Source organism: Copadichromis virginalis, linkage group LG11, assembly GCF_057382275.1.
Source record: "Copadichromis virginalis isolate Kocher_CV1m ecotype Utaka linkage group LG11, C_Virginalis_male_GT1.1, whole genome shotgun sequence".
Lineage (NCBI taxonomy): Eukaryota > Metazoa > Chordata > Actinopteri > Cichliformes > Cichlidae > Copadichromis > Copadichromis virginalis.
In genome coordinates this window covers 11,239,235-11,250,533 of record NC_140628.1, presented here as the reverse complement: position 1 = coordinate 11,250,533, position 11,299 = coordinate 11,239,235, and the positions used below count along the sequence as shown (strand labels likewise).

General features: G+C 39.1%; 1 protein-coding gene across 1 annotated transcript in view; it reads right to left on the bottom strand.

Moving 5' to 3' along the window:
* Positions 1–11,299, bottom strand: part of mtbp (MDM2 binding protein) — a 40,680-nt gene that overhangs the window by 16,071 nt on the left and 13,310 nt on the right. The window contains exons 9-12 of the mRNA XM_085473150.1: positions 7,195–7,289; positions 6,797–6,863; positions 6,478–6,595; positions 1,208–1,387 (exon numbers count right to left, since the gene is read on the bottom strand). Coding sequence (XP_085329276.1) covers positions 1,208–1,387; positions 6,478–6,595; positions 6,797–6,863; positions 7,195–7,289 — 460 coding nt within the window. The remainder of the gene's footprint in view (positions 1–1,207; positions 1,388–6,477; positions 6,596–6,796; positions 6,864–7,194; positions 7,290–11,299) is intronic.

The window sequence follows — 11,299 nt, the reverse complement described above, 5'->3', positions numbered from 1 at the left end:
ACCACAGAGCTGTGCCAAGGCAGCTCGTTCTCTGGGCAGTATTTACTTTTAAAGGAATTTTTGTTTTGTTCAATATTCACTTGCTTTGCTTTAAGAAGTTTGTAGTGCAGATGTAAAAGGTAAAAGTGGGATCAGAGGTCAAATGTGACATGATATTTGGATACAAACTATATTGCAATATTTAGAATCCCCATATGCCATTCCCTGTATGCCTATATGTTACAAACAACGTACAGTAAAAACAATGGCAATATGAAATAGTTCTAAATAGATTTAGCCAAGTGGCGGAAGGCTTTCACCTGGGTGGTGTCAGAATCTCATCTCTGCTTTTCGTAGATGATGTGGTTCTGTTGGATTCATCAAGTGATGGCCTCCAGCACACACTGGAACGGTTCGCAGACGAGTGTGAAGCGGTGGGAATGGGAATCAGCTCCACCAAATCTGAGGCCATGGTCCTTAGCCAGAAAAGGGTGGAGTGCCCACTATGAGTCAGGGACGGGTTCCTGCCCCAAGTGGAGGAGTTCAAGTATCTCGGCGTCCTGTTCACGAGTGACAGGTGAAGGGAGCAGGAGATCGACAGACGGTTTGGTGCTGCGGCTGCAGTGAGGCGGACGCTGCACCGGTCAGTCGTATTGAAGAGAGAGCTGAGTATAAAAGCGAAGCTCTCAATTTACCAGTTGATCTACATCCCTACCCTCACCTATGGTCACGAGCTGTGGGTGGTGACCGAAAGAACGAGATCATGGAAACAAGCGGCAGAAATGGGCTTCCTCCAAAGGGTGGCTGGCTTCTCCTGTATAGATAGGTTGAGAAGTTCAGCCATCCGGGAGAGTAGAGGTGCTGCTCCTCCACATCGAAAGGTTGAGGTGGTTTGGGCATCTGACAAGGACGCCTCCTGGGCACCTCCTGGGGGAGGTGTTCCAGGTATGTGCCACTGGGGAGAGGGAGATGTGGGTTTCCCTGCTTAGGCTGCTGACCCCGCAACCCGGGATCTTGCTCTATTCCGACATGAGTGTAATTAGACATCACACAAGCTTTGTACTAGATGGCAGGCAGGTAAAAGGCCATGTGATATCCAATCAGACTGAGTCGAAAACATATTATTACATGCACATCTGTTTCCTAATGCCTATGAAAGTGCAGTGCAGAAGTGGATCTGTGAAAATGGCTACAGACGCCCGCCTACAAGTTTTTCCACATAAAATACCTGATGATGACAGAGGCTTCTCTCTCAGTAATGCGGACACAGTTGCCATGGCAGCCGCTCCATTAATTTGACTGTCTGAGTGCAGCATCCTGACCCTGCAGGCTTCACGCTCAGCGTTTTCCGAGCCCTGGACCAACAGGAAGTAGGCAGCACTCTCACCTTTGACCTCAACATCGGGCACTAAAAGAAAAGAAAGACAGGAGCATTTGTTACTTATATCGACTGCTCTCAGAAGTTTATTTTTTTCTTTTTTAATCTTTCTATTATGCTTCACTAGGGATGGGTATCGAAAACCGGTTCTTGTTGAGAACCGGTTCCCACTGTTTCAATTCCTTGGAGTTGTTTGCAAAAATGGCAAACGATTCCCTTATCGATTCCAGTCGCCCCGAATGACGTCACCACGTTGCGGAGCGTCATTTACCTGGCAGGAAACACGGCGCGTAAGCAGCTCAAACGCTCAAAAGTTTGGTTATACTTTACGAGAACGGATGACAACAGGGCAACTTGCAATACTTGCAAAGTAGATATTTCATTTAAGGGAGGAAACACTACGATTATGCAAAAGCATTTGCTCACAAAACGCGTGATGACCTTAAATGAATGTCGTGTTTTTAATTCCGCTCCGGACTCGTGAATCTCAACCCAGCAGCAGCGGTAACGTTTGCACGTCCTCTTCCGTTAATGCGGCAGGTAAATAATCAGCTAACAGTGCATATTATGTTAGCGCGATCTGCCTTATTACAAAACCTGCCATTACTGTGCATTTAGGTGACCATGATGAGAGAGACAGACAGAGTCTGGCTCAGATGCTGGCAGTTCTCGCTGCAGTCTACCGGTAGCGTCTCCTTTCAGGCCAGGATAGACGAATGTCACCGAACAGTGACTAAGTTTGTGGTAAAAGGCTTGAACCCATTTGCCACAGCAGATGCCCCCAATTTTAGGTAAGTGAATGTGTTTAATTGTAGGCAGGGACATTACTGGATATTCTTGTGTAATTGCTACTGAATAATTTATGTTATAATTTGTTATTGCTACAGAAGAATATTTATTTTATTATTTTACATTTACAATTTTTTTTTCTGGGGACCCTGTGACACCCCATTGAAGAGCCATAGGCTGTGGATCTCTTAAGATCTCACTGTTGGGTTTGTAAGGCCATGTTACTCCTAAATTTCTATCTTGTTCAAAGAGAAGATATAAAACGAAGTTCTAAGCTAATTGAACTTAGTGTTCTCCTTTTTTAAAAAGAATCGATAAAGAATCGAATCGTTAACTAACCAACTTGAGGCTTAAGGGAATAATGGTAATAAGAGGGACTGATCCATATGGGCACAGAGAATAGCCACTTTTTGTGGTACTGAAGTTCCCGGGCTTTCATTCAAAATCTGTTTATCGTGAGCACCCACCCATTAAACATAAAAATTATAAATAGCTTCAAGCTATTTCAAGCTATTGATGCCTGTGGGCACTATCAGCCACTGAGACAACAGACAAATTTTAGTGTTTTAATGAATGAATATTTCATACATTAAGGCTGCCTGTTTATTTAAGAGAGGTGAACAATACATTATAATTGTACATAATAATATCACAGATGATAGACTAAATAAATAGATTTTACTTAGATGCTTGTTCATTCTTAATAAAGTGTTATATGTTGAATTGAACTGTATGTCATCTGTTCAAAGGCTCTCCCAGTCAGTGCTGTTCTCCATGCCTGTCTTACTGTACATGATGTTATTAGCACAAACACTTTAAAAGTTACTGTGACTCAAACATAGAAAAATAGATTTTTTATTTCCCTCACCTAATTTTTAAAAGTATTTTATAGCATATAACACCTTTGAAAATATGCTTTGGTTCCCATTTAACTCCAGAAAATCATAAATCAAAATATGGATATTACCTGTCCACAGATTCATGGTGACATAACTGCTCTTTTAACTGTCTGGTGTCTTTGCTTTGTTTGGTGTTTGTAGACATGGTTTACATGAGTTTTTAGCTGAGATTCAGAGGTTTCTGTGGACACTACTCATGTCAGCACTTATATTTCTGACCTCGTGTTATAATCGATTAAACGTGGTCTCCTCCCCTTTGCCCCCATTTTTGATGTTGTGGGTGCAAATGATCAGGCGTGACATTCTCATAATAAATCAGATAAAATACTGCAAAGAATTAATCCTGCGTTTGTGTGATTGAAAAGTGTGTGCAGTGACACTGTTTTAAAGATTTGGCATAAATAATTCTGGAGTGAATGAGCCTAAACATGATGACCGGACTAGTGACACCATATCACCTGTGACACTCACACACGCACGTATGATCTGAATGTTTGAAAGTGTTTTGGAAAAACTCTGTAAAGATTAGATGAACAATACTCAAAGGATAAATTCAACTGTTTTATTTTGTTAGATAAGTTGAAAAACAGTTAAACAAGCAAGTAAATAAAGAAACAAGGTAAAACGAAGTAAGAGCAAAAAGTTAACAAGTAAATAACGAAACAAGGTTAAATGAGGTAAGTTCAAAAAAGTTAACAAGTAAATAACGAAACAAGGTTAAATGAGGTAAGAGCAAAAAGTTAACAAGTAAATAACGAAACAAGGTTAAATGAGGTAAGAGCAAAAAGTTAACAAGTAAATAACGAAACAAGGTTAAATGAGGTAAGAGCAAAAAGTTAACAAGTAAATAAAGAAACAAGGTAGAGGAGAGAAAACCCCAACAATCCCCTCTGAGCAAGCACTTGGCGACAGTGGGGAGGAAAAACTGCCTTTAAACGGGCAGAAACCTCCGGCAGAACCAGGCTCAGGAGGGGGCAGTCAACTGCCGGGACTGGTTGGGGGGTGAACAGAGGTGGAGCAAGACGAGGCTACATCAGTTGAAGAAGCAGTATTGTCCCTCTACCGGAAAAAGCTGAAGAATCTTTTCTTCTTTTTCATGGACTTTTCCACGAGCGCCTTTTTGTCCAGGATGAGGGTTCTCAACTCATCGATGGTTTCTGTGTTTTGCCTCTCAAGTTTCTTGCATGTTTGTTCCACCTGTTCTAATGTTGCTTGTGTTTCTTCAAGCTTTTCTTTGAGGTCTTTGGATGTTGCCTCCTGTGTCAGCTTTGCCTTCTGCAGGTCTGCATTTCTCACTTGATCTTCTTTGTGCAGGCCTTCTAGCTGCTCATTTCTTTTCTGCATATCGCGGAGCGTACACTGCAGGTCCTCATGCGTTTTGTCTTGTTTTTGCTTTTGGGCCTGCATTTCTGTGTTTTCCCGCTTCAAGTTGTTGAATTCCAACAATATCCCCTTAATGAGCTCTGAGTTGTTTTTGGCCATGTGATCAATCTTTTTCTGCATGTGTGAGCATCGTTTTTCTAGTGTTTCCTTTTCTCCCTCCAGCTCACTTGTTTTGACCTTCAGTTCATCACAGAATCCTTGCAACTTTTGATTTTTACTCTCAAAGTCCTTGATAATGCACTTTTCTTCTGTCAGTCTTTCTTTCTGTTGCTCTTTCTCTTGAAGGAGGTCTTTATTTTGGACCAATGTTTGTTCCAACTCTGCCTTCACCATTCCGTACTTTTCCTGCATGCCTTGGAGTTCGCGCTGCAGGTCTTTTTGCTTTGTGTCCTGTTGTTCCTTCTGTTGGAGGACTTCTTTATTTTTTTCTTCAGCTTCATCAAGCTTTCTTTGGAGCAGGTGATTCATTTGGTCCATGTATTGCAGATCCCACTCCATTTTATCAATCGTCGCTTTCCTGCCTTGAAGCTGCTCGGACATTTCTTTAACTTCAGCGCTCTTTTTCTTGTTTTCTTTGATGAGGGATACAATCTGCTCTCTGGCTTGAGCAAACTTGATCCCCCAGCCCTCATTAATAATGTTGATGTCGGGCTGGCGCTGTAGTGTTTCTTCCAGGTGTTTGTTTTGTGCTTCCATCTGTAAGCACTTCTTCTCCAGGTGAAGTTTTTCTTCTTCAATTTGTCGAATTTTGTTCTGGAGATGGTTGTTTTCATTCCTACTCTCCTGTAATGCCCTTTGGATGGATAAGAGGCCATTTGGAGAAATTGGCCGGCCACGCGTGGAAGGAGAGGCGGCGAAATCTTTTTGTCTCGGTTGCCGTAATCTTGGATACATGTTGGCGTTTGTATCCGATGACTCTGAGAGGTTTCCAAAATTTTCTGTAGCGAACGTTTGAAGGCTGCAAACACAAAGGCTGCGAAGAAACGAACTGAAAATTGCCGTTTCTCACCCCTATTTATAGAAAAACTTCAAAGGATCCTTGTGACATCCTTGTGACATCATCACTCCTAAGACAATCAGATTGTCACATGACATTTTGGAATGTGGAATGGGGATATGTTTTTTTTTTAAACAGTTTTCAAATGTAACTTAATATTTAAGTGTTTCTTACTTGACCCGCTTAGTCGATTAAAAAGTTCATTGCCACGAACACCCCTAATGTTATATAACAGACCACAGAAAAAAGACAGGTTTTTTTCTACGTGACAGAGCTATAATAAATGTTTTGTTTTTTTTAATTATCCTACTTTTTCTAAAAGGGAACATTATTTAAAGAATATGTATTTAATTAAAAACTCTGTATTCATCTAAAGTGTATACCAAGAAGGGTGAGCTTCCTGCTTGAAAAGGAAATGACCAAAATAAATGTATTTCTCTGCAATTACAAACTCTGTGTAAACAGTCTTGGTGTCAAAATAAAGCTAACACTGGTGAGATGTCATCAGAGCTGTAAATATTACTGCAGATGTTACTGTGTCAAAGTTACTGTGACTCAAACATAGAAAAAATGATTTTTTATTTCCCTCACCTAATTTTTAAAAGTATTTTATAGCATATAACACGTTTGAAAATATGCTTTGGTTCCCATTTAACTCCAGAAAATCATAAATCAAAATATGGATATTACCCGTCCACAGATTCATGGTGACATAACTGCTCTTTTAAACAGAATCGAAAATGGAATCGGAATCGTGAAAATCTTATCAATACCCATCCCTATGCTTCACTGCAGAACTGAAAAATAACTCACATTTTGTATGACTATTATTTCATCCTAATGTTTCTTCTTGGTGCATCATTGCCAAAAACTGTTGTTGTTTCAAGCATTATCTTGTATATCTATTCAGCACCACTTCAGAGCCTTCCCAATGGAGAACTTTATAACTTTATTACCTATACCAGTACAGTCCCACTAACCAATGTACTTCCCTGCAGGAGAGACAGCTCTTTTTTGTTGTTGCCAAAGCGACTGTGACACTCCAGTTTTACCTGGTAAAGACTTTGGTCTCCTAGATAGAGATTCTCTCCAGCGCTGGGAGCTGAGTTGGCTGGCTGCAGGCTGTGCAATGGGAGTGATTACACAGGACAGACTGAACAAAGCTCCAACCTAGAAACAGAAATACAGCAGATTGGCATACACACAGTCCCCAACCAACGTCATTTATGATCGATATATATGATTAATCATGAACATTCTGAATTTGTGATCTTGGAAGAGCTTTAATGTAATGAACAGGCTTCTTTGGTTAGGCGGATCTTTCTGTAGCAGACTTTTGTACATGTAAGAGCACAGCTAAGTTACTCGTACCTTTCCACACAGTGATCGCAGCTGGTTCAACAAAAGTTTAGCTTTCACAGACATCCCAGAAAGGCATCTGTTTGTCATTTGTGAAGGAACAGCACAATATTGAGGCACAAAAGTTATAAAACCACCTTTCAAAGACAGAAAAAGTCTTAAAACAATGAAATAATGGGGGAGGGGGGAAGCTATTTTGTTATCAACAATTTTAAAAATGTATATTAATAGCCATGACTGTTTTGGTTTCTGACAGCCAAGCTGTTTGTGTGTGACACATACTAAAATCTTACCTAATCCTGCAGCTGTTTCATTTGAGCAGGTGATGGAAGCAAAAGTTATGATATTCTATTTTTATTTTTAAGCATTCATACAAACACACAGATACAGACACTTTAAAATAAGGATACAGTTCAAACTGGGCGCTGGAGATCAGGAAGCTTGGCAGGTCTGACAGATTAACCAGCTGAACCAAATCTAAAACTGGCGCATAGTAATGAAAGACCTGCAAATGAATCAAGAAAAGAAACAGAAAAGACAACATGATTAAAATAGATCATATTTTTCACAGAGTACAGCCTTCAACTCCATTTAAATCAGCGATGTCAAACTCATTTTACACTGTGGGCCACATACAGCCCACTCTGATGTGAAGTGGGCGAGACCAGTGAAATTACACGATAAACATATAGAAAAGCGACTGGTAGATCATTGCGGACACAGAAATGTCTGTCATGTAATTATAAATTTAAAGTATAAAGTTTTCTTTAATTCACAAAAAATGTCCTTGTACTTTGGTGTAATATGACTGGAAATGGGGTGGAGGTCTTTATCAATGGGAAAAGCACCAAAATCTATGAAAATACAGTTAAAAGATCAAAATCTGTCAACTCCTTTAAATTTTCCAACGCTGTCCAGTCGTTGCCAGGCCAATTACGGCACCCGGGCCTTATGTTTGACACCTCTGGTTTAACCCATCACATATCCCTCATATAAAAAAAATAATCCTTAAACAAAATTCCCCAAGATTATCATAAACATTAAAAACAACACTAACACCTGACTACTGCCGTTGTTCTATCAATGCCATATTTTGCTAGAAGTGAGGAGGGGCCTCGATACACCTTTAGGTTTTGTCATGATTTAATGTGCAAAGACTGACATTGAACACAATTCTGACGCGACATCTCTTGTTTATAAACCCTGATTGAATTTCACTGGAATTGGCAGTCTCATAATTTATTGAATGTCAAACTTTTTTAAGTCTAATCTACATGAAGATTTAAATGATCTTGGGTCAAAATTAGAGCTTAAGAAAGCTGGAAACATTTATAAATCCCTTGTTCAGTTCAGTGAAGCCTCTGACTAACGCAGTGACCTGAAGAGAGATTATTAAGACCTCCAATATTCAACTGTCCTCATTATGTTCACTTGAAAGCACACTTTGTAAGAGTTTAAGACTGCACGCTTCAGCAGTCATAATATGACATTGAACATCATTCGTATAAATCTGATTTTGTCTGACTGAGCTCTATTGTTCATTAGACAGCTCTGCTCTGAGCTATAACAGGTTTTCTGTGAAGGCACAGACTCCTTCACTGCCTAACAATGACTAATCGTATATTTAGCAACAATTTAGACAAAACATAGAGATAAAATCGCTGTGACTGAACCCACAACTTTATCAGACATATGGGAAACTGATTCATGCAAATTCTCAGCTAGGTGCTGCTAAATGTAATGATGTAGCTTTTTCCGCTCTTCAGGGAAAACAAGCAGTGCTGTTGAGAAAGGAAGACGCTATCCAACCCACAACTTCTCAACAGCTTCGGAGAAAAACGCCTCATCGGAAGCTTGAGAATATTCAGTCCTTTAAACAAAGACTAGATATGGGCATACCTAGTAGAACCCCCGTGTGTTTGACTTTGTGGTTGGGTGACTGACTTCTAACATTAGATTTTTTTTCCATAAAATATCACTCACCCACTCACTGTATTCACATCAGTAACCACTTTTTTGTATATTCTAACACCCGTGCATAAAGACTGTCAACAAGCAGTTCAAAAGTGGTGGGAGGAGGAAGTATAAGGTTGTTTCCTGACATACGCTGACATGGCATAAACACCTCTTGGATATAAATAAATCTCTCACATGTTCCTGCTGGTTCAATAAATTCAACAACAAACAAATATATATCAAATCAGTAAAATAAGATGAAGAGGTAACAAAAAGCAAAATGTCTACTGTAAAACTTTAGTACATTAGCCCTCAACAAGTGTTCCTGCTTGTTTGTTACTGGCAAAAACTCAAAGGAGGTCTCCACCACTTACCAACCAACTTCCACTGCAGGATAAGCTGTGTGGGAGCGAACAAAGTCTAAAGGTCTGAATGTTTGAATGCTTTAAAACCCCAAAGACAATGCAATGTGAAGCCCTTTCCCTGTCTTGACAAACAGGGTTGATGCTCTCTTTAAAACGTCACTTAAAGAGATTAAAAGTTGTTATTTTAATATGCTGTAGGGCAGACGGAAATGCCTGAGAAAATTCACTAATAGCATTTTTCCTGATATACAGTACAGCTCTCTGGATGATACACTTACAGAATAGAAATGGTTTTGGTGCATTTACTTCCATGTTGTTTGAAATGAGTGAAATAGATTTGCAATTACTTAGATTATTGGTGCGCTCTACCCAGATGCATCCAGAATATACAGCAGGCAAAAAGTCTACCTTTTAGTCTATGATAACGGTAATATTACATTTTGTTCAACAATATTTTTAAAGTTAATGATAATTGCAAAAATGTTCCACTAAGAGGACTCCCTTTCCATTCAACGACACTTTAAGCGTGTCTTTTTTGACTGTTAATTCAAATGTGTTTTTAATGTTATAGTTTCAGTTACATGAGGGCTGGTATCAAGAAAATGAAAAGTCAATTCTGTGGCCTCTCCCTTCACTGAGTGCTAGTAATTATAATGTCACTTACTCCTGACAGTGAGGAGGTCTAACTAATAGTTTCTGTCTGAACCTAGTTTAGTGTGTGTTTGTCTGAGTACAAGTCGCTGCACAGTCATTTATCCCAGCAGTGTGGAGATGTGATAGTTTTGCTGTCCTCAGAGCTGTTTTTTTTTAATTGTGTGCCAAAACAATCACTGCCATCTGCTTCTCTGTATAAAGATCTGATGAAACCCACACACATTCACTCTCATTCTCCATAGACGCATAAATGAGCAGCATGCACAGACAAACTCTCAAACTCTGCTTAAACTGAACAATAAGCGAACACAACAACACACATAGTATCTGGTGCCAAACACAAACTCACATAGCAGACAGTGGTTACAGATATTATACATGTATAACACAGAACATGTATTGTAATATTATAATGTTAAGACTCATTAAAACAAGACTATTTTTCTTTAATGAGTAGATCAGAAAACTTTGAAACTGTCTTTACTGCTAATCCAATGAATGTTAAAGGTACTCCGATTGTGTAAGTATAGACATTATCAGCTAATCGATGAGTTTTCATTATTGCATGTATTAATCTACATAAGAAAACTCACAACAAAGCTTTACAATGTAATATAATACCATCATGTTTAGTACAGAATACACTGTCTGTAAATGTGGTTCTTTAAACTATAGACAACAAGTAGCAGAACACACACTTGGCCAAAGCCACAACCTCAGATTCTAAATGTTAGTGAAAGTTCATCACATTACAGTTCTGCTCTTAGAGATAAATAAAACTCTAAAAGGCACAACTGGTGTTGGTGGCCGATGCACTGGCACAAATCCCCTGTAAATACAAGTTGTATAACACATCATTCCCAGGTCTCAGTAGATCTTAATAGGGTATGAGCCTTAGTGACTTTATTCACCATATCAATTTAAAGGCAAATGGCTGAGTAAGAACCAGGAATAAGAAATAATAAAACCATCATAGATATAAACCACTGAGAATACTGCCACTTTCTGTGATTGCCATTATTATAGTAAGAACTAGAGTTGGACATTCCTTTATGACCAAAGGGTTTTGGGACTAATATTCTCCTCAACTCGATAACATGTTAGCTTTTATCTTATATGCCATGAAAATGACACTGAAAGCTGAGTTCCTAGAGTAATTAACCAGATGAGCTATTAAATATTACATATACATCCAGAAAATCTTTAGACATGTTTTATGTTTTCATCCCACAAGGCCCGGCTGTTTGTAAGTGAAACATCAGAAATGCTTTTATTTCTTCAGTATTCTCTTGTGATGAAGTAGATGACAGTTCTTGGCATACGGGTTCCAGTTCAGATCAGTTTATGTGCAATACTGGACTCCAAAGTACTTTTTTGGTATAAGTAGGAAGCTTCAAACACACCTGTTCTTACCACGAAATCGGGTAGATTAATGTAACTATGATAAATTGTTGTTTTCTAAACTCGTCTGAGAGGTTTAGTAGATTCATCTGTGGTATCAATTTGTTAATCCAAGATAACTCTGTTTTCAAGTTATTGC